General features: G+C 50.7%; 1 protein-coding gene across 2 annotated transcripts in view; it reads right to left on the bottom strand.

Moving 5' to 3' along the window:
• Positions 1-23,479, bottom strand: part of SMARCAL1 (SWI/SNF related, matrix associated, actin dependent regulator of chromatin, subfamily a like 1) — an 83,287-nt gene that overhangs the window by 33,120 nt on the left and 26,688 nt on the right. For both annotated transcript variants that reach the window (XM_055123236.1, XM_055123237.1), the window contains exons 10-11: positions 22,868-22,933; positions 5,534-5,674 (exon numbers count right to left, since the gene is read on the bottom strand). In XM_055123236.1, coding sequence (XP_054979211.1) covers positions 5,534-5,674; positions 22,868-22,933 — 207 coding nt within the window. The remainder of the gene's footprint in view (positions 1-5,533; positions 5,675-22,867; positions 22,934-23,479) is intronic.

Raw genomic sequence — 23,479 nt, 5'->3', positions numbered from 1 at the left:
TGGCACGACAGGCAAAACTGAACAAAACAGGGGCTGGAGCAATGGCAGAGTAGGTAGGGCATTTGTCTTGAATGCAGCTGACCCGGGTTCAATCCCCAGTATCCCACAGGGTCCCCCGAGCACCGCCAGGAGTGATTCCTGAGTGCAGAGCCAGGAATAACCCCTGAGCACTGCTGGGTGTGAAACAAAAAAGCAAAAGGGAAAAAAAAAATGAACAAAACCTGCAGCCCGTCAGGCGGATGCTGTGTGCTAAGGTACCCAGAGGCCTTGCCTGGAAGGGTCCCTCTGCCAGAGTGCAGGAACCGGTGTGGTCCAGCCCACTGCCCGACACCTGTGTCCTGAGGTTGTGCAGGGACTGAGATCGAGGGGGCCCTGAGCACGGGTCATCCCAACACAACCATGTGTGATGGAGTAAAGGCAACTGTGGCTCAGGCACCCCAACAGTCTGGCGGAACCCAGACGTGGGTTTCATATGCCAAGGGGGGGTCCCCTGTAAACATGGGCCCCTCCCGTTAGTGGCTGGGGTGGGGTGGGGGGGCATCGAGCAGGAACACCAGCGCTCTGGCACGCAGCTAGGGATGCTCCCGACAGACGCGGAGGAAGCAGGGCTGACCTCCACAATCTCACGGGCGGCCAGGGGCCTCTGCTACCTCGCCTCCCTTCCTTTCCCTGCCCTGCCAACTCTCTCCGGTCCGGGCCCGCCATGCCCACGGCCGAGGGCTGAGGAGACAGAAGTGGTATATCCTGGAATCCGGCACTAAACAACAGAGACTAGAAAAAGACAGTCGACTCAACAGGAAGTTACTGAGCAAATGACTTCCTGCCATGGGGCTGCAAATGAGCTTGGCAGGGGGCATCCTCTCCGCCGACTTTGCCTAATGCAACAAGCTGGGAGCACAGATGCCCGTGAGCACTCCCTGGGCCCCTGAACGCTTCCAGCCTCTCCGCTGAATCAAACTGAAGACATGCTGGGAGCAAGAAGATATTTTTATTAATGTGGATAGCGGGTATCATATTCCTACATTCTTCTTCTTTTTCTTTTTTTTTTTTTTTTGGCTTTTTGGACCACACCCAGTGATGCTCAGGAGTTACTCCTGGCTCTACATTCAGGACTTACTCCTGGCGGTGCTCGAGGAACCATATGGGATGTCACGCATGGAGCCGGGGTCGGGTGCATGCAAGGCAAACACCCACATCGCTGGACTATGGCTCTGGCCGTCCATGCTCCTACATTCAAACACTGGCAGCTCTTCATATTGCAGATTCCAACTCAGTAGTACCAAAGAGTCAATATCAGACTTTGGATTGTTTGTTTGGGGGCCATGCCCCGCAGAGCTCAAGGCTTGCTTACTCCTGTTGAGGTTCAGGGGACTGCGTGGGATGCCAAGGTTGAGGTCGGCCTTGTGCAAGGTCAGTGCCCTTTCTGCTGTCCTATCTTTCCGGTCCCCCCATATTGAACTTGGGAATGAACACTTACCATGTATCGGGCACTGGGCTAGGGGAAAGAAAGAGAAAGATGAGGAGGGCCCTGTTTGCTTTTAGCAAGGGGTAGAGGTGAGAGGGCAGGCTAGAGGGAAAGGGCCAATCGGAGGCTGGCAGGAGGCTGGTAGGGTGACGTCAGATGGGAAAGCCAAGGACAGAGAGCTCACGATGAAGATGAAGTCCATCCTGACCTTCCCTCCATCATGGACTCACACCACCCCAGAGCCCAAAGACGTGAGAGGAGAGGATCCTTCCGGGAAGTGGATCATTTGCAAATGGGACAGACACACGGATCACACATGAAGAGTCGGCGGGGGGTGGGGGGGGAGGAAGACAGTGATTATACACAATCAATACAATCAATCTAATCAGGACTGATGGGGGGCGGGAGGTGGTAGAGAAGGGTGGGGGATGGGGGTGTATACTACAAATGCTATTTAAAGCAGAGAATGGTTTTATTGACACTTAATCACAGAAATCTCCTGCCTGAATAACCAGCTAAAAATAGTTTGCCATTAACTTTGCAAAGGACAACGATTTACACTGGAAGTATTTTGTTCGACGATTAGCGGATATTTTAAAAGTTCTTGAGAAGGGGGTAGAAAGCATGGCTTGCTCTTCAAGCCTGTGTTCTCCCTTGGACACGAACCTCCCCTTGTGTTTCTTGGCTTGCCTACTTCCACTGTAGAGAAGCCTGTGCTCTCTCTCAAATGTCTGCTTCTCCCTCTCTCCCCACTCACATCCTTCTAAATAAGTCTCAATAGGGCTGGAGCGATAGCACAGTGGGTAGGGCATTTGCCTTGAAGCGGCCGACCCGGGTTCGATCCCCAGCATCCCATATGGTCCCCTGAGCACCGCCAGGAGTAATTCCTGAGTGCAGAGCCAGGAGTAACCCCTGTGCATCGCTGGGTGTGACCCAAAAAGCAAAAAAAAAAAAAAAAAAAAGTCTCAATAAAACCTATCTGGCTCTACACTCAGCATATATATATGCTTTTTTTTTTTTTTCCATTTTTTGGGTCACACCCAGCGATGCACAGGGGTTACAACTGGCTCATGCAGTCAGCTATTACTCCTGGCAGTGCTCGGGGGACCATATGGGGTGCTCTAAATTGAACCCAGGTTGGCCACGTTTAAGGCAAATGCCCTATCCGATGTGCTATCACTCCTATCCCTATATATGGGTTTTTTAACCATCTGTGTATCTTCTGATCAGATACGAGATAAGAGAGCAAATGGGAAAGGGAGCAAATGAGAGAGTGAAAGAGAGGAAGATGGTACAGCCAAAAGAAAGAACAGACTCATTTAAGGGGAAAAAACCTGCATCCTACTTTCACTTTCCCATGTCATGAAATGGCTGAAGTGATAGCACAGCGGGTCGGGCGTTTGCCTTGCACAAGGTCAACCCAGGTTCGATTCTGTTCCTCTCAGAGAGCCTGACAAGCTACCAAGAGTATCCTGCCTGCGTGGCAGAGCCTGGCAAGCTACCCGTGGAGTATTCGATATGCCAAAAACAGTAACAACAAGTCTCACAATGGAGACGTTACTGGTGCCCGCTCCACCAAATTGATGAACAACGGGATGACAGTGCTACAGTGCTACACGTCATGAAATCATTCCTCTCCCCACCCTCCATCTTAAAAAACTGAGCAGGGGCTGAGGGCTGGAAAGATAGGTCTGGCACTTGAGGGCAGACCCGGGGTTCAATTTCTGGCATCCCACAGGGTCCCCCAAGGCCTACCAGGAGTGAGCAGAGCCAGAGTGTCCTGAACACAGCCAGATGTGCCCCCAAACCGAGCAAACCAACGAAACTGACACGAAACCAACCCTCTCAGTAAGCCTCATTGATTAATGATCAGGACCAGGGCAAACATAATCCCCGAGAAAGTGACCCTCAGTCCTTCATACTAGTGTGAACGGTCAGCAGCCAGAGAGCCTGAGTCGGAATCAAGGCTTCGATTCAAGCTCGTTCAAATCTGAGTTGCCAGGGTTTGGCGAAGTCGGGCAGAATTTGCTGTGTCTTCACAAAAGAAGATTTTTCCTCTGTGAACACACACAAAGGAAATATTTAAAATGTGTGTGTGAGTGTATGTGGGTGTGTATGTGTGTGTATGTATGAGAGTATGTGGGTGTGTATATGTGTGTGTGGGTGTATGTGGGTGTGTGTGAGTGTATGTGGGTGTGTATGTGTGTGTGTTAGTGTACGTGGGTGCGCATGTGTGTATGTGGGTGCATATGTGGGTTTGAGTGTATGTGGGTGTGTATGTGTGTATGTGAGTGTATGTGGGTGTGTATATGTGTGTGAGTGTATGTGGGTGTGTATGTGTGTGAGTGTACCTGTGTGTATCTGTGAGTGTATGTGTGTATGTTTGTGTGAGTGTATGTGGGTGTGTATGTGTGTGTGAGTGTATATGGGTGTGTGTGTGTGAGTGTATGTGGGTGTGTGTGAGTATACCTGTGTGTATGTGGGTGTGTATGTGTGTAAGCGTACCTGTGTGTATGTGTGTGAGTGTATGTGTGTGTGTATATGTGTGTGAGTGTATGTGTGTGTGTGAGTGTACCTGTGTGTATGTGGGTGTGTATGTGTGTAAGTGTACCTGTGTGTATGTGGGTGTGTATATGAGTGTATGTGTGTGTTAGTGTATGTGGGAGTGTGTGTGTGTATGTAAGTGTATGTGGGTGTGTATGTGTGTGTGAGTGTATGTGGGTGTGTGTGTGTGAGTGTACTTGTGTGTGTGTATATGAGTGTGTGTGTGTGTGGGGGGTTGAGGTTTTGAGCACTGTGATTTTGAGTGCAGCGGTAGTTTCCACACGTCTCCAGGGCTGCCGGCTGCCAGTGCTGGAGGCTGTGAGGAGCTGGCAGTGGCCGCTCCCTAAGGCAGCTGCTCCATGGGCATCGTGGTCACAGAATCAGCTGCAGGACAAGGCTGCAGAGAGCTGACCGGACACAGCTGACAAGTCAAAGTTTATGTTTTTGGGTGGGTGTGTGGGGCGGGGCTTTCTGGGCCACACCCTTCAGTGCTCAGGGCTTACTTCTGATTCTGCACTCAGGAGTCACTCCTGGCAGTGCTCAGGGGCCCATCTGGGAGGTCAGAGATCAAATTCAGTCTGCCCCCGTGCAAAGCAAGGGCCTTGGGGCTGGAGCGATAGCACAGCAGGTTGGGCGTTTGCCTTGCACGAGGCCGACCCGGGTTTGATTCTCAGCATTCTACACGGTTCCCCGAGCACTGCCAGGAGTAATTCCTGAGGGCAGAGCCAGGAGTAACCCCTGTGCATCACCAGGTGTGACCCAAAAAGCAAAATAAAATAAAATAAAATAAAATAAAATAAAAGCAAGTGCCTTACCCACTGGACCTCACCCACCTCCAGCCCAGACAAGTCAATGCTCACAAGCAAAGGTTCATGGACTCAGCTGCCAAAGGCGGCCCCAGACCTCTCCTCGACCCACAGACCTTTTTCAGGGAATGCTTTTATACTGCTCCCATATCCAGGCACCCTCATTCGCCCCATCTACTTCCTTCCCCCTTCCGGGAACTCAGACCTCTGCGTCTTTCAGGCTTTAGTTCCCCACAGTCCCACATGCCTGTGCACTAGCGACCAGTCCCTTTGCTGGGAAAACACAAACCCGGAATGCCCCCCAGCCCCAAAAGGCCGGGGAGGGACAGTCTCTCATACCCGAGGACACACCAAGGTCGGGGGGGGGGGCAGAGGAGAACTAAGGTCTGGATTCAGGGACTGGAGTGATAGCACAGCGGGGAGGGCATTTGCCTTGCACACGGCCAACCCGGGTTCGATTCCCAGCATCCCATATGGTCCCCTGAGCACCGCCAGGAGTAATTCCTGAGTGCAGAGCCAGGAGTCACCCCTGTGCATCGCCACGTGTGATGACCCCCCCCCAAAAAAATACTACTAATAAAGTCTGGGTCCAGCACCCTGGTCTGGGCTCTGCTGGTGAAGCCGTAGCTAAAGAGAAGGGTCTGGAAGGTGAAGGGTGAAACTGGGAGGAAGGCGGCAGGAAGAAGAAGGGCGGGAAACGAGGCAGGGGCACCAATACCCGCTTGGCATCACAGTAGCGAAGTCCGAAGAGGTGGAAGTGCGGGAAGAAGGTGGGCTTGACGGCGAGGATCTGCGTGTAGAGCTCGGCGGGCCGGGACATGGCTGGCGTGCCCGACAGCAGGATCGCCCTCTTGGCCATCTGCAACGCAAAGACACAGGTTCTGAGCACCCGGGGACAGTTCCCAACGCTCCGGGAAGCGCTAAAAGTCTCTCGACAGCTTGGCACGAACCACCTGTGGGCTTTATTCATCTTTATTCACCAAGGTGGGGGGAGTTGGGGGCAGCTGCACAGACACCCCCCCCCCCCCGGCAGGAACGGCCTCCCTGCAGAGCTTTGGGGGCCCACACTCAGGAGCTCTACGAAGGGAAGAGACGACAGCCGGGCAGAAGGGGCGGGTGTGGGCGAGGAGGCTCGTGGCAACCCCAGGCGAGGCAGCCGGACAGCACAACCACCTTTCCTTCGAGTGAGTCTGCCCCCAGCCCCCCGGCCGGCACCGCCTGCCCATCTCTGTATTAGCGCTCCTATCTTGTCTGTCTCCCTCGGAGGACCACCCGCTCCTCGCCGTCAAGGAAAGACGAGATGTCCACCTCCGTTTTCCGTAGCGCTGAGCAAAGCATCATCGATCCTCGTCTGCTCTGTGCTAGAGCCGTGCTCGGAAGGCAGGTGCTCATGCGCTCGGGAACAAAGAACTCACGCCGCGGGCTCAGGCAGTGGAGGAGGACATGGATGCAGGGGTGGCAGCAACCAGGGCTCGGCTGCTTCCAGGATGGACACCCCACAGACAAGCTTGACTTTTTCTTTTTTTCCTTTTTGGGTCACACCCGGCGATGCACAGGGGTTACTCCTGGCTCTGCACTCAGGAATTACTCCTGGCGGTGCTCAGGGGACCATATGGGATGCTGGGAATCGAACCTGGGTTGGCCGCGTGCAAGGCAAACTCCCTACCCACTGTGCTATCGCTCCAGCCCCACGGTTTGGTTTTCCTTAGCAGGGAACAGAAAGAGGAACACAAGGGCTGCCTGAGAGCCCAGGGATCCCTGCCTCCGGCCCCCTTCCAGTTCTTGAGGACTTTAAGGACCTGGAGCCAGATGTGCTTCCCCGAAGCCTCGGCCAGGTACTCGGCAGCTGCTCAGCAGAGGTGGCTTAGAAGTAAACAGCTGGGCCGTCTCAGTGACAAACGCCAAGTGCCCCACTCTGCTGACATCAAGACCAGACTCAAATACCCGGCCTCATACTGAGATGGGAGAGAGGGCCAGGGGTGGGAGAGAGGGAGAGAATAAGGAGAGAGTGTGCAGAGAGAGGTTCAGAGAGAGAGAGAGAGAGAGAGAGAGTGAGAGAGAGAGAGGAGAAAGCATGCAGAGAGAGACAGAGAAGAGAGGAGAGAGTGTGCAGAGAGAGACAGAGAGAGATAGGAGAGAGCTTTCAGAGACAGAAAAACAGAGAGAGGAGAGAGCACGCAGAGAGAGATGAGACAGAGAAGAGAGAGCATGCAGAGAGAGGAGACAGCATGCAGAGAGACAGAGAAGAGAGAGACAACATACAAAGAGAGACAGAGAGGAGAGTGTGCAGAGTGAGACAGAGATGGAGAGAGAATGCAGAGAGAGACAGAGAGAACAGAGCCTGCAGAGAGAGAGAGTGTGCAGAGAGAGAGGGAAAGGAGAGAGTGCACACAGAGAGACAGAGAAGAGAGCATAGAAAGAGAGCGGACAGAGCATACAGAGAGAGACAGAGATAAGAGACAGTGCACATGGAGAGCCAGTGAGAAAGAGAGAGGAGAGAGCACGCCGAGAGACAGAAGAGATAGAGAAGAAAGAGCACACCGAGAGACAGAGAAGAGAGAGAGAAGGAGAGACAAGAGAGAGAGCACAGAGAGACAGAGAAGAGAGAGAAGAGAGAGCATGCAGAGAGAGAGACAGGGAAGAGAAAGAAGAGAGATGAGAGAGCGCAGAGAGAGCATGCACAGATAGAGATAGAAAAGAGAGAGAAGAGAGAATGCAGAGAGAGATAGGGAAGAGCGAGAGGAGAGATAAGAGAGTGCAGAGAGAGCATGCAGAGAGAGAGATAGGGAAGAGAGAAGAGAGATGAGAGAGCGCAGAGAGAGCATGCACAGAGAGAGAGAGAAGAGAGAGAATGCAGAGAGAGGGAGAAAAGAGAAGAGAGAGCCAGAATGAGAGCACAGAATAGCCAGAAATTACTGAAGGTGAAATTCATTCCAGCTTGGGGAGAGGCGAGTCCTGTGGCACTCGGCTGTCTCGGAACAGCTTGTTAACCACCGTAACCTTGAGTTAATGACAGTGGTAGAAGGCGCCGGCAAGCAGTAAATCACCCGAGGGAGGAAATTAGGTTTTCAAGTGGATGCACAGGGTCATAGAAATAAATACAGAAATAGATAAATAAAGATGCAACAGAGAGAGGAGGGGGAAGAAATGATTCTTTGTAAATATACAATCCATACGGTTCTCCAGACGCCCTCCTGCCCTCCCCGCACGCGCCAGTACCTAACTCCACCGTGACAGGAGAGCTATGAATTTCCAGAGCTATAATTTCCCACAGTTCAATTACCCCAGCCTTCTAATTTCCTGCACGGTCTAAGCAGGCTCATTAAAATAACAATGAGCTTCTTGAGTGACGTCCACAGCAGCATCGCCTGGCTTGGCTGGTGACCATTTCCAAGAACGGGGGAAATGAAAAGTGTCCTGGCCGAGAGAGAAGTGGCCATCACCCCACCGAATGCTGGTGCCTGGGAATGGAACCCGGGGCAGGAAGAGTTCCAGGAACAGGTGATGGAAGTTAACTCCCACCAGGGGGGTCTCTATCAAGACACAGCCAGGAGAGAGACGTCCCTCGAGAGTCCTCCCAGAAGCTGCCCAGAGGAGGAGCTCATAGATTCGCTGAACGGGAAGGTGCTTAAAAAGCACATTTAAAAGGCATGTTTACATCACTAGTCACCAGAGAGATGCAAATCAAAACAACAATGAGCATCATCTCACACCACAGAGACTGGCACACCTTCAAAAGAACAAAAGCAACCAGTGCTGGCGTGGATGTGGGGAGAAAGGGACACTCTTTCACTGTTGGTGGGAATGTCGACTGGTCCAGCCTTTCTGGAAAACAATATGGACAGTCCTTCAAAAACTAGAAATTGAGCTTCCATATGACCCCGCAATAACACTTCTTGAAATATATCCTGAGGATGTAAAATAGCACAGTAGAAATGACATCTGTACCTATATATTCATTGCAGCACTGTTCACAACAGCCAAATTCTGGAAACAACCCAAGTGCCCTAAAACAGATGACTGGTTAAAGAAACCTTGGTATATCTACACAATGGAATACTATGCAGCTGTTAGGAGAGATGAAGTCATGAAATTTGCTTATAAATGGATAGACATGGAGAGTATCATGCTAAGTGAAGTGAGTCAGAAAGGGAGGGACAGACATAGAAGGACTGCACTCATTTGTGGAGTATAGAGTAACATCACATGAGGCTGACACCCGAGGACAGTAGATACAAGGGCCAGGAGGGTTGCCCCATAGCTGGAAGCCTGCTTCATGAGCAGAGGGGAGAAGGCAGATGGAATAGAAAAGGGATCACTAAGAAAATGATGACTGGAGGAACCAGTTGGGATGGGAGATGCATGCCGAAAGTAGATAATGGACCAAACCTGATGACCTCTCAGTGTCTGTGTTGCAAGCCATAATGCCCAAAAGTAGAGAGAAAGTATGGGTAATATTGTCTGCCATGGGGGCAGGGGGAGGGTGGGAAAAAGGGGGTATACCCGGCATATTGGTGGTGGGGAATGTGCACTGGTGGAGGGATGGGTGTTTGATCATTGTGAGATTGTAACCCAAACATGAAAGCTTGTAACTATCTCACGGTGATTCAATAAAAATTAAAAATAAAAAAAGGGCATGTTTAAAAAGCATGCACGGAGCCAGAGTGATACAGTACAGCACATAGGGCACTTCCCTCGCACACGCCGACTAAAGGTTTGATCCCCGCCATCCCATACGATCCCCCGAGTCCACCAGCAGCCTGCCCCTGCATGTGGAGCCAGGAGTGAGCCCTGAGCACTGCTGTGTGGGACCCCCACCGCCAAACAAAAGAAAATAACTGTTGGTATGGCTCAAAAGCCAAACAAAACTACCTGCAGTCCTTCCACAGAGAAAGTCACTAACAATTTGTTTTTCTTTTTTCTTTTTTTTTTTTTTGCTTTTTTTGGGTCACACCCAGCGATGCTCAGGGGTTACTCCCGGCTGTGCACTCAGGAGTTACTCAGGGGACCATATGGGATGCCGGAGATTGAACCCATGTTAGCCGAATGCAAGGCAAATGCCCTACATGCTGGACTGTTGCTCCAGCCCCCAATTTGTTTTTCTGACTTAGTCTTCGTGGCAGGGTCACATCGGGGGTGTCTGATGCTACAGGACTTTCCATGTTATGGATGCAGTCAATTATTTAACTGCTTTGGGCACATTTTGCTTTTGTTTTGTGTTAGGCATGGTGATAAGAGTGAAGACATATAATACAAAATAAAACAGCTAAAGAGCGATGGAACAGTGGGTAGGGCGCTTGCCTTGCACGTGGCCGACCTGAGTTTGATCCCTGGCATGCCCTCTGGTCCCCCAGTACTCGCCAGGAGTGATCCCTGAGCACAGAGCCAGGAATAAGCCCTGAGCATCACCAGGTGTGGCCCCACTCCCACCTGGAAAAACAAAACCAAAAACCTAATATTAAAGGACAGGCAGCATGATGGCAAACGAATATGACCAGCTTTAGAAAGAAGGGAGGGGGTGCTGGAGCAATAGCACAGCGGGGAGGGCGTTTGCCTTGCACGAGGCTGACCCGGGTTCGATTCCCAGCATCCCATAGGGTCCCCCAAGCACTGCCAGGGGTAATTCTTGAGTGCAGAGCCACGAGTAGCCCCTGAGCATCGCTGGGTGTGACCCAAAAAGCAAAAAAAAAAAGAAAAAAGAAAAAAGGAAGAGGGGATTTGGCTCTTCCTGCTGGTGGAGATGCAATGATTTTATAAAAGCATTAACAATAATACTATTGTAATCATGTTGCCTCAATAACAACAAACAAATTTATTTATTTTTTGCTTTTTGGGTCACACCCAACAATGCACAGGGGTCACTCCTGGCTCCGCACTCAGGAATTACCCCTAGCGGTGCTCAGGGGACCATATAGGATGCTGGGAATCGAACCTGGGTCGGTCGCATGCAAGGCAAATGCTCTACCCGCTATGCTATTGCTCTAGCCCTCAAATAAATTTAATTTTTAATGAACTATGAAAGTGATCCCTGAAAGCATAGTCTTATAAATTTAATTTTTTAAAATTTATTATTACTTTAAATTTGTATTTTCCCCTTACACTTTATAGAAACACTGTGGTTTACAAAGTTGTTCATGGTGATTTATTAGACGTTCAACATACCAACGCCAATCCCACCAACATTGCACCTTTCTACGACCAGGATCTCCAATTTTCCCAAGCACCCCTTAAGCCTGCCCCCATTGCAGGCACTCAATAACTTATATTGATTGCTGTATGTTGATATACAACATCCCATAATCTCAGGCCTAGCTAGGCCTGGATGTAAACGGTTTATGTTTTGGTTACTGTAACTTTAAATGGCGGTTACGTTTCTGTTGGTTGATTTGCATATTTGCCTATGTGGCTGAATATGACTGGTTTGTATGTTAATTTAATAAATAAAAGGAGGTTGAACAGGCGGCTCTCTGGCAGGCCATAACACAAAACCTCCGGAGACAGTCCTGCGATCTTCCCCCTAAAATGTATATTTCTTCTGCAGTAAAGTGCCTCTGACTCTCTGGTAAAACTGCAACATTGTTGCAACAGCTGTATATATAAATTTAATTTTTAATCACTGTCATCCTGTTGCTCATCGATTTGCTCGAGCGGGCACCAGTAACGTCTCCATGGTGAGACTTGTTGTTACTGTTTTTGGCATATCGAATACACCACGAGTAGCTTGCCAGGCTCTGCCGTGCAGGCGGGATACTCTCGGTAGCTTGCCGGGCTCTCCAAAAGGGACAGAGGAATCGAACCCGGGTCAGCCGTGTGCAAGGCAAATGCCCTACCCACTGTGCTATTGCTCCATCGATAGCATTTTAATTTTTTAATGAAAATTTTAATTTTTTATTAACAAAATTAATTTTTAATAAAAATAAATAAACAAAAAGAAGTTCTCCTTTAGGACAAAGGGCCTGCCACCACCTGGGTCCCAGTCATGTTCGAACCGTCTTCTCTGTCACCCAGGAGGTCTGGGATGGTGCCCCGATGCACACGGTTTATATGACGTCCTCCATCTCCAAGAACTTCCCACTCGATGGAAATCCAAATGCACAAAGCGACACAAATCAACATGGAATTGAAACTTCACCATTTTCAGAGACACCCAAGATACCCCCAAGGGAACAGTGTAAATACAACAATTTCCATTTGTTGCTGGAGAGAAACGTGACTCACAGGAGCTGAGGGCCTTGGAAGGGAGGTGGAGTTTCACCCAGGTTGAACTTCCTGGCTGGCGGTGCCCCCAAAGAAGAGGTTGACAGGAAGACAAACTGATAAGACATGACCTGGCGATGTGAATCCAATAAAGTAACTCCCAAGTAAAGCAACCTGCATAGAGAACTTAAAACCTGAACTGAGAGAACGTTCTAATGGACGGAACTGAAGGTGTTCTGGGAGTTCTCCATCACTGTCTGTCATTAATTCCCTCCCCCAACTAAGCGGATAACTCAGTAAGTCGCTTTTACCAAATTACTCAGATCGGCTGCCACATTATTTCACCAAGACCCCAGACAAGGGGGGGGGGGAAGTCCTGCTCCCAAATCTCATATCCAACATTACTCCTCGGGGGTATTCAAAAAGTTTACACTGCAAAATAGAGCCTATGACCCCTGACTTGGAAACAGGCTGAGAAAGCACCGGGGACGTCAAAGAGAAGGACAAGGCCAAGTTCAACACGCATCAGCCCAGCTTCGGCAGGGATGCGGCAGTGGCGCTTCAGCTTTGTTCCACGTTAGCACCTCCAAGAAGCTAAGAGTAGTGGCCGAGGCATGTGAGGGGGACAGTGATGCCGATGAAGGAAATGCAGAGCTCACCCCCAGCTGGGGGTCAACCGGAGGCGTGGCACCCATAAAGCAATCCACAGCCTGAAAAGAAGGAAGCCCACAGGGGCTGGAGCGATAGCACAGCGGGGAGGGCGTTTGCCTTGCACGCGGCCAACCCGAGTTCAATTCCCAGCATCCCATATGGTCCCCCTGAGTACCGCCAGGAGTGATTCCTGAGTGCAGAGCCAGGTGCATAGCCAGGTGTATCCAAAAAGCAAAAAAAAAAAAAAAAAAAAGAAGGAAGTCCACATTTGGGGGGATATCCAGGGACAGGGGAGTGGGGAGAAGAAGACTGGGGCCCCTTGCGGGCTCTGCATCTGGGTAGCCGCTTCCCCAGGACAGAGAAGACCAAAACAAGACACGGCGCCTAACGTGGGGTTACCGGGAGCAGAGGGAGGGTGCCTCAAGGAAGAGCAGGCCACAAGCCCCTCCACCGAGACCCCGCAAATGGCCCGGCCTCAGTCCTAGGCTAGCTCAGCGCCATTCGTGGAGAACGGCACCTTCTCAGTCTGAGTCTTTTTTCCTCCAAGGAGAGAAAAGTCCCGGCCACGGGTGGGAAGGGCATAGCCCATCTGCGTGGGAACCACCACGGCGCTTTCACGGGAAGCCCAGCTCACTGGCTTCGACAGCTAGAGAATCCCGATCACCCCGCACCAGGCAGCCTGTCAGGAGGAGGACCGGAGAGAAGGGAAACGGAGGCTGCCGGAGCCCTGGTCCCAAAGCACCCAAATGACACGAAGATCTACCAGATGGACCCAACACAGCTGATTTGGGGTCGGAGATTCCCCGGGAACCCATGGTCCCCTGAACACTGCCAAGAGCCTCGAAGCACTGGGCAGGGAATAGTCACTGAGCACTGCCTGGTGGGGTCCCCAAACAAAAGATAAATAACAAAGTTGATGCTGTTCTGACATTCAAGAGAGAAAAAAGCCCTTTAGCAGATTCATAGATTTATAATGTAGCACAGACGATGAAGTGTAGTACAAAACGGGAAGGTTTTCAGCCTCTGGAAAAAAAGTCCATTTTATCTTACGTATTATCTGAGTACTTTCCTTTAGAAGTCTGATTCGGTGGGACCTGAGTGATAGTGAAGTGGGCAGGGCACTTGCTTTGCATGCAGCTGACCTGGGTTTGATCCCCTATACCCCAAATGGTCCCCTGAGCCCACCAGGAGTGATGCTTGAGTGTAGAGAGCAAGGAGTCAGCCCTTAACACCTCCAGATGTGGCTCAAAAAAATAACCAACCAACCAACCAACCAACCAACCAACCAAACAACCAAAAAGGTCTTTTTGAGGAAATCAACCAGAAAGCACAGAACATTGGGTACTGGTGGAGCCCGGCCACACAGGGCAGGGGTGGGGAGGGGGTGGAGACAGCAGACCACCCCGCTGAGGTGGTCTTCCAGCCGAGGGGAATGAGTGTTTCTAGTCTCGGCTTGTGCAGCCTATGAATAGGTAGATGGTCACAGTCGCAAGTCCACTCTTCGGAATAACCATGACAGACTCATACCAAGAGACACTCGGGGTAAGAGAAGGAGGTCATGTCATTTGCAAGGAGGCAGATTATTTCCACGATACACTCCTACAGGAACAACATAGGTGCCAAGCAGGGGTGCAGAGCACTATAGAGGGCAGAGGGACACAGGGCTAGCCCACCACTTAGATGTGAGCCTGAGGACTGGAGCGATAGCACAGTGGGTAGTGTGTTTGCCTTGCACGCGGCTGACCCAGGCTCAATTCTCAGCATCCCGTATGGTCCCCTGAGCACCACCAGGAGTAATTCCTGAGTGCAGGGCCAGGAGTAATCCCTTTGCATTGCTGGGGTGACTCAAAGAGCAAAAAAAAAAAAAAATTAAATTAAAAAAAAAAAAAAAAAGAAGAAGTGGGGGCTGGAGAGATAGCACAGCGGGTAGGGCGTTTGCCTTGCACGCGGCCGACCCGGGTTCAAATCCCAGCATCCCATATGGTCCCCTGAGCACGGCCAGGGGTAATTCCTGAGTGCAGAGCCAGGAGTAACCACTGTGCATCGCCAGGTGTGACCCAAAAAGCAAAAAAAAAAAAAAAAAAAGAAGAAGAAGTGAGCCTGAGGGGCCGGAGTGATAGAACCGAGGGTACGGAGTTTGCCGGGTTCCACCCCTGGCACTGCATATGATTCCCTGGGCCCTGCCAGGAGTGACCCCTGAGAGCAGAGTCAGGAGTAAGGCCTAAGCGCCACCAGATGTGGCCCCCAAACAAAAACTCACAAAGAAACAAACAAACAAACAAAAATTAGGCTTGAAAATCCCAAGTCATTTCCCACCACACACTCTATCATCATGTTCTTCAAGCACATCTACGGACACGACTCGAATGACAAAGCAGCAGCACAGATATTCTGGGATACTATTCTCATCTGACAGTGTCAATCAATAGGGATATAAAAAGGAATCTCCTTACACGAAGAGGAAAGGCTATTTATTAGAACAGCATGGCCCAACTCTGGAGGCCTTTTTTCCTCTTTAAAGAAACACTCAAGGGCCGGAGTGACAGCAGAGCAGGTAGGGCATTTGCCTTGCACACGGCCGACCTGGGTTTGAATCCCAGCATCCATTATGTTCCCCCAAGAACTTCCAGGAGTGATTCCTGAGTGCAGAGCCAGGAGCAACCCCTGAGCATCGCCGGGTGTGACCCAAAAAGCAAAAGCAAAAACAAACAAATAAAAAAACACAACACTCAATTACTGTATCATAGGGGGAAAAGCACCATAAACTAATCTCACCTAAGGAAAACCCAAACCCACACCTCCCTGTGAAGAAGGAAGGGGACTGATGGAACGGTCTGGGGAGAAAGACCCCATGATGGGGCCAGTGATGGGGTTCATGCCAGGGGCAGGCCGGCTGAACTGGATTTCAGAGGCGTCTGTCAGCAGGCAAGATCAGGACCCTGAGGTGCTGGATGTAGGAATGGGTCCTCAGAGAGCAAAGGGTGCAAGTGACAAATAAATACGGATAGTGTTCACTTCTGGAATGACCCATAAGAGCATAACAGGAAAAAAAAGGCTCTGCATTCCTCCTCGTCAGGGAAAGACAAATCAAAACAACGATGAGATACCGGGTCACGCCATGGCATCTGGCACACCGAGAAAAGAACAACCACTGTTGGTATGGATGCGAGGGGCCAGGAGCCCTGATCCACTGCTGCTGGAGATGCTGACTGCTTCGACATTTTTGTTTTTTTACTTTTTTTTTTTGAAACAGAATAGTTCTTATTGAGACTTATCTAGAAAGACACTACAGAACAGAAAGAAGAGAAAAATAGATGCTCGAGAGAGAGCGCACAGGCTTCTCCAGAGTGGAAACACGCAAGCAAAGAGAAAAAGCGAGAGAGGAATTCAGTGCGCACATTTCTCAGAAAACTAAGAGTGGCGCTTCCGTTGGATCCCGCAATGCCACTAACTGGCATCTACCCCAAAGGGACCCAAAACTCTATTCCAACACTCTATTTGCATCCCTATGTTCCCTGCGGCACCATTCATCATAAGCGAAACGATGGAAAGAATCCAAGTGTCCAGGAATGGATGACAGGACAGAGAAACCCCGGCAGGCACACACGACGGAATGCTGCTGTGACAAGATAAAATCAAGCACTCCGCTGCTGGGTGGACGAACGTGGAGAGCACGGGGCTGAGAAGGTCACTCAGGAGAAGGACAGGCCCAGAATGGCCCCTCTCTTACGCGGGGTACGAGGACGCATAGGAGGGGAATAACAAACAGCAAAGACAAAGGCTCCTTAGATTAGTCTACAGAACGGAGTTTACCACGGCGAGGGACGGGAGGGCTGCGGAGGGACAAATTGAGGGGGGACTATTCTCTGGTGGAGGGTGCAGTGTTGGAACACTGTATGTACAAGTCCCTATTGTGAATAGTTGTGTACTTCACAATGCCTAACACAGAGCAAGAGCAAAGTTGTGTCCAAAACAGCTCAATTCTCATATAAGTGGATCAACATGGAAAGTATCATTGCTAAGTGAAATGAGCCAGAAAGAGAGGGACAGACATAGAAAGATTGCACTCATCTGTGGAATACAGAACAACAGAGTAGGAGACTAATACCCAAGAATGGTAGTATATAATACCAGGAGGTTGGCTCCATAGCTTGGGAGCTGGCCTCACACGCTGGGGGAAAGTCATCCCAGATAGAGACGGGAACACCAAGTAATATGTGATTGGAGATCCTGCGCGGGAAGGGAGATGCGTGCTGAAAGTAGATTAGAGACTGAACTCAATACCCCTATTTGGAAGCACAACACCCAAAAGGAAAGAGAGATATCAAATTGGAATGCCCCGTCACAGAGGCGGGGTAGGTAGGGGGGATGGGATTGTGGGGGTGGGAGGGATACTGGGTTCATTGGTGGTGGAGAATGGGCACTGGTGGAGGGATGGGCTCTCAAACATTGCATGAGGGAAAAACAAGCACGAAAATGTGTGAATCTGTAACTGTACCCTCACTAATTAAAAAATAAATAAATTTATTTAAAAAAAAAAGAAAAGGCTCAATTCTGGGAAGCATCCCTGACACGGAAAGCCCTCCAGCCATCAGACAACGGTGAGCTGGTCCTACAAGCAGGCCATGTTAGAAACACAAACTGCCGGGGCCCGAGAGATAGTATAGCAGGGAGGGCATCTGCCTTGCTACAAACCCGGGTTCGATCCCGGGCATCCCATATGGTCCCCCTGAGTATGGCCTGGAGTAATTCCTGAGAACAGAGCCAGGAGTAGCCCCTGAGCATTGTGGGTGTGACCCAAAAAGAAAAAAAAAATACAAACTGTTAACCAAGATTGTCTCCGCTGAAGGATTAAGGGCAGTTGTGCTTGTTTGTATGTTTTGTTGGGGGGGGGGGACACACCAACAGTACTCAGGGCTTACTCCTCACGCCTGAGAGGACCCCAACAGAGTACCAGGGATTGAACCCAGCTGTGTGCAAGCACTCTACCCCTTGCACAATTGGTCTGGCCTAGACGAAGGGCAGTTTTAATTTTGCTCTTTTTTTTTTTTTTTTTGCTTTTTGGGTCAAACCTGGCAATGCACAGGGGTCACTCCTGGCTCTTTACTCAGGAATTACCCGCTGGCGGTGCTCAGGGGACCATATGGGATGCTGGGATTCGAACCCGGGTTGGCTTCGTGCAAGGCAAATGCCCTACCCACTGTGCTATCGCTCCAGTCCCCTTAATTTTGCTCTTTAAGGTTCTGTGTCTTGCCTTCTTTCCCACATTGACATATGGGGCCAGGGATGGAGCCCGGGGTCTCACAAAGCAAGCCCCAGGCTCTACTGCAGATCTGTTTCCCCAGCCCAAAGGCTTCCTTTTGTAGCACTGGATGTGAAACCTAGGTCTCGTGCACACAAAGGCAGGCACTTTACTGCTCAATAAACCGGCAGCTTTCACATACTCATTTATGTATTTATTTATGTGCTTTTGTATTAGTTAGCTTCAGGGCCAAGCCCGGCAGTGATCAGAGATTGCTTCTGGTACCGCGTGTTGGGGCCAGCGGGTGCCAGGTCTTGAACCTGGGTCTCGGGCATGCAAAAGTACGTGCTCAGACTGTCCAGCGACAGCCTCGCGCGGCACAAGGAATCCATGCCCTGCTCAGTGGCCCCGGCAAACGGAGGCTGGGGGTGGAAGAAAGAGGTCTCACTTCTCAGGGGCCACCAGCATTGTTCCTGTGTCACCTGCATGGGGCCGCCTCTGCCATTCATGACCCCCACGTCTTCTGGGTATGACCCAGCCCACATGGCAGTGACCACGTGACCCAGCCCCCATTCCCTCATCATCTGCGTTCACCGAAAATGCTTCAGAAGTGACGGGCCAGCACCCACGTCTGTAGGATAACATAGCTTCAGGTAGTTTGGGTTTATTGGGTTACTCTCGTCACAGTGCTCCCATTCCTCTGTGTTTATTTGTAGCTTCTTTCTTAGTGTTCTGTTGACTTGTAAGTAATGTTTTTCTCTTCTCCTTGAGTCCTTTGCATAGTTTATTCAGAGCAAGTCCTTTTTTTATGGACACAGGAAGACTTACAAATGTTACGCTTTTGTAACCTGGGAGTCATTTGACTCTACATGATATTTTCCTCCAGGGCATCTGTTCTCTTGACCTAAGCCTCAGCTGCCCTTACTACCTAGCATCCCCAAAGCAGGGTCCCGACGTGGGACGAGAAGGACCCAGGGCAAGCGGTGAGTTGTGTGCTACCCTGGCATCGAGATGGGCCTGGCCAAAGTGCCTCATTCTTAACTATAAGTTAAGAGTCTGATCTGGACAAGTGCTGTCATGCTCTTAAAGTAACGACGAGACTAGGACCCTGCTAGGGATAGGAAAGACTAATCTGGCCTGAGCACTGTAGTACTGTAGATACAAAACCAAAACCGAAGCCTTCCTTGGGCTGGGATTTACATACCAAAGACTGGGCTGGGCTGCCACATGAAATCTACATTGTCAATTACAAACTAGGCAGCACCTGAAATCTACATCCCAAAGATCAGGCTGGGCCAGAGCCTGGAATCTACAAATGTAACAATTCAAGCTTAAAAGGTTCGATAACAATAGCAGAACACCTATTCTCTAGGACAGATACTCTTTCAGCAGGACCCATCAATGATGAAATCCCATGGTTGTGTTTCTCTTCTCCTTGTCCAACAAACATATAAGCATTCATAATATTAATCGTTTTGTATGGGCATAGCAAGAGATGCATTAAGCTTTTAGAATTGCTCTCCTGAGGTCATCTCAATCTCGGACTACAGTGCTCAGGCCAGATTAGTCTTTCCTATCCCTAGCAGGGTCCTAGTCTCGTCGTTACTTTAAGAGCATGACAGCACTTGTCCAGATCAGACTCTTAACTTATAGTTAAGAATGAGGCACTTTGGCCAGGCCCATCTCGATGCCAGGGTAGCACACAACTCACCGCTTGCCCTGGGTCCTTCTCGTCCCACGTCGGGACCCTGCTTTGGGGATGCTAGGTAGTAAGGGCAGCTGAGGCTTAGGTCAAGAGAACAGATGCCCTGGAGGAAAATATCATGTAGAGTCAAATGACTCCCAGGTTACAAAAGCGTAACATTTGTTAAGTCTTCCTGTGTCCATAAAAAAAGGACTTGCTCTGAATAAACTATGCAAAGGACTCAAGGAGAAGAGAAAAACATTACTTACAAGTCAACAGAACACTAAGAAAGAAGCTACAAATAAACACAGAGGAATGGGAGCACCATGACGGGAGTAACCCAATAAACCTAAACTACCTGAAGCTATGTCATCCTACACACGTCCATGAAACGCACTGAGGGAAACAATCGGGGGGGTCGCAAAGCTGGCTTGCCTGGGCGTCCTTTACTTCCTCCCAACTCTCCTTGCGGCCCCCAAATGTTTAGATTCACTTCCTTAAGAGTATTTAAATCAGCGATTCTCCAGAGATGGCGAGAAGTGATTTTCCCACCCCGCAACCCTTCCCCCCTCTCCCCTCCCCGCTCCCCTCAAGGGATATCCGGCAGGAATCCGGAGAAAATTACAGAGGTCACAGTTTCAGTTGTTGCTGTCACGGGCGGGCGGAGGCCAAAGATGTTGCTGGACACTCCCCCCACGAGAACTCTGGCAGCCCCAAGGGCCAAGCGGGGTGAGAAACTGATAGAGAAGGGACCACTAAGTCAATGATGGTTGGAGGAATCAGTCGGGAAGGGCGGTGTGTGCTGAAAGCAGATAAAGGACCAAACGTGATGACCTCTCAGTATCTGTATTGCAAAACATAATGCCCCAAAGTAGAAAGAGAGTATGGCGGAAATTGCCTGCCATAAGGGCAGGGGGAGGGGTGGGGTGGGAGGGGGATACTGGTGACATTGGTGGTGGAAAATGGGCACTGGTGAAGGGTTGGTTGTTCGATCATTGTGTGACTGAAACTCAAACCTGAAAGCTTTGGAACTGTATCTCATGGTGATTCAATTAAAAAATATATATATATCTCTCTTCTAATACACACCCCTGCTGAAGGCGGGAAGGCTGTGTGAAGGGGGCCTCGGCAGAGTCCAGCTTTCCTGACGAGGGTTGCTAACAAGAGGGCCACCAAGCAGCTCTTTTATTCTGCCTCTGATCATCCAATCAGCTCTTTCCCTCCTCCTCCTCCTCCTTCTCATCTCTTTGTCTAAACAAGCAGGGATGCAGGTTTAACTTTAGTTACGCCTGTAATACTGGAACCACGCTACTGAGGCTTATTAACATTTTTTTCAGTAGAAAATATATTCAGAGTTCTCCCAAACAGGGCCATCACCCTGGGAGAAGGCTTTTATTGAAATATGTGTCCATAAAAGGCTCTCAACCTATGACTATTCCAAGGTAATATGAGCAAAAGAACTGAGTCTCTTTTTTTCTTTTTCTTTTTTGGGTCACACCTGGTGATGCACAGGGATTACTCCTGGCTCTGCACTCAGGAATTACTCCCGGCAGTGCTCAGGGGACCATATGGGATGCTCGGAATCGAACCCAGGTTGGCTGTGTGCAAGGCAAACGCCCTACCCGCTGTGCTACCGCTCCAGCCCCAGAACTGAGTCTTATAAGAACACACACACATATATATAATATATAATATACAATAAAATATACACATATATTTTGTAACTATGTAACTAAAATATCTACTGAATCACCTTGAGACACACAGTTACAAAGTTGTTCATACGATGTTCCTACAATCACCAGTGTCTTCCTTCACCAGAACTTGCTGTCCTAACCATACTGCTTCCCCCAATATTGAGGTAATATTGTGAAAGGATGAGGGGATTTCGGGGGCCTTTCCTCTGCCTCATGGGGATGCCGGACACAGGCCTGGAGGGAAATACAAGATGGAATACAGAGCCCATGATTCATGTCAAAGTAGAAATATCCAGATTAAAAAAGTGAAACAGCGGGGGCTGGAGCGATAGCACAGCGGGTAGGGCATTTGCCTTGCACACAGCTGACCCGGGTTCAATTCCCAGCATCCCATGTGGTCCCCTGAGCACCGCCAGGAGTGATTCCTGAGTGCAGAGCCAGGAGTAACCCCTGAGCATCGCCAGGTGTGACCCAAAAAGCAAAAAAAAAAAAAAAAAAAGTGAAACAGGGCTGGAGAGATAGCACAGCGGGGAAGGTGCTTGCTTTGTACGTGGTGGCTGACCTGGGTTTGATCCCCAGCATCTCATAGGGTCCCCCAAGCTCAGTGATCCCTGAGGGCAGAGTGGGAGTAACTCCTGAGCATTGTCAGGTGTGGCTCACCAACAAGCAAACCCCTCCCCGAAAACCAAACAAACAAAATTCAAAAAAACCATGAACCTGGGGGTGGACACATGCCTGGGACTCAACAGCAAACACTCAGGGACGAATGGAGACCTTTCTCTTGGCAGAAGAGCCTTCGCCTGGCCTGGGGAAAGGGCCCAGCCGGGCCATGCCTCCCTGGCCCCAGCTCTGCATCCCTGAGCCTCATCTCCTCTGGCCCCAGGTCCGAGTTGGCCTCTGCCTTTTCCACGGGACGTGGAAGAAAGAGTTTCTCCGGAGCCGTCCGGAGGCCACACCGTGGGAAGTTCTCCCTCGGCCCTGCGCAGGCGCCAACCTGTCCCCTTCCCCAGACCCTCGTGTTTGAGGAGGAACGCAAGGCTATCCCAACCCCGGGATCCCTAGCAGGCTGCAAGGAAATCGGGAGGGGAACTGGAGCGACAGCACAGCGGGGAGGGCGTTTGCCTTGCATGCAGCAGACCCAGGTTCGATTCCCAGCATACCATAGGGTCCCCCGAGCACCGCCAGGAGTGATTCCTGAGTGCAGAGCCAGGAGTAACCCCTTTGCATCGCTGGGTGTGAGCCAAAAAGAAAAACAAAAAAAATAAAGGCAAATCAGGAGGGCCACCAAAGCCTGATGGAAGGGCTAGGGTGACAGCATGGCGGGGATGGCGCTTGCCTTGCGTGCGGCCAGCCCACGCTTGATTCTGGGCTTCATTACAGGGTCCCCCGAGCACCATGAGGGGTGATCCCTGAATGCAGAGCCCAGGAGTAAGTCCTGAGCACTGCCGAGCGAGCCAACCTCCACCGCCGGCCCCTCAGGACCAGCCCCATGTAGAGGTGCCGTCAGTTGGTGCCACACGACCAGCCCCACTGCCCCACCAAGTCGCGGCTGCCTGGGTCCAGGCTCTCAGCAGGACTCACCTTGAGGATGGGCATGGCCGCACGACAGCGGGCAGTCTTACTGTTCTTGAGGAAGTGCGACTCGTCCTGAAAAGGAACATCACAGGAGGTTACAACCAAGCCGAGAATGGACAGAGACCCACGGGGGGCCGAGGCCGGGGGTCTCACCCTGTTCTGGGCTGGTGAGTTCATTTCTCCGTGGATGGGGGGGACTCCCTTTCCCTCCCCACCCTGCCTCACAAGACCCATTTCTGAAAGGCCCAGAGCTGTGTTCTGATAACAAGGGTGCATGTACACACGTGTGCACATGTATGTGCCCTGAAACATGTGGAACATGGTTTCCGGGAGGAGGGGGCTGATCCTCTTCCTTCCAGACCCCCAGTGCATGGGGCAGTCAGACAAAGCCTTGAATGAGAGCAGCTGCACTCGCCAGCCCAGTGCTGGGAAACCAAGACATGGGGCGGAGGCTACAGTGACCTCTGCGGGCCTTCCTGGGCCTTCCCGGGCCTCCCAGAAACTCTTTCCTTCCTTCCTATCTAGATGAGACACGTACCCCCGTTTTGAGCCAAGATTTTTTGGGTGGGGGAGGAGAGGGGCACTGTCCAGAGAGAATTCTTTTTTCTTTTTTTTTTT

The sequence above is a fragment of the Sorex araneus genome, chromosome X, assembly GCF_027595985.1.
Source record: "Sorex araneus isolate mSorAra2 chromosome X, mSorAra2.pri, whole genome shotgun sequence".
In the NCBI taxonomy this organism is placed as follows: Eukaryota; Metazoa; Chordata; class Mammalia; order Eulipotyphla; family Soricidae; genus Sorex; species Sorex araneus.
Note: the sequence above shows the minus strand (reverse complement) of the source record. Positions and strands in the feature narration are given on the sequence as shown.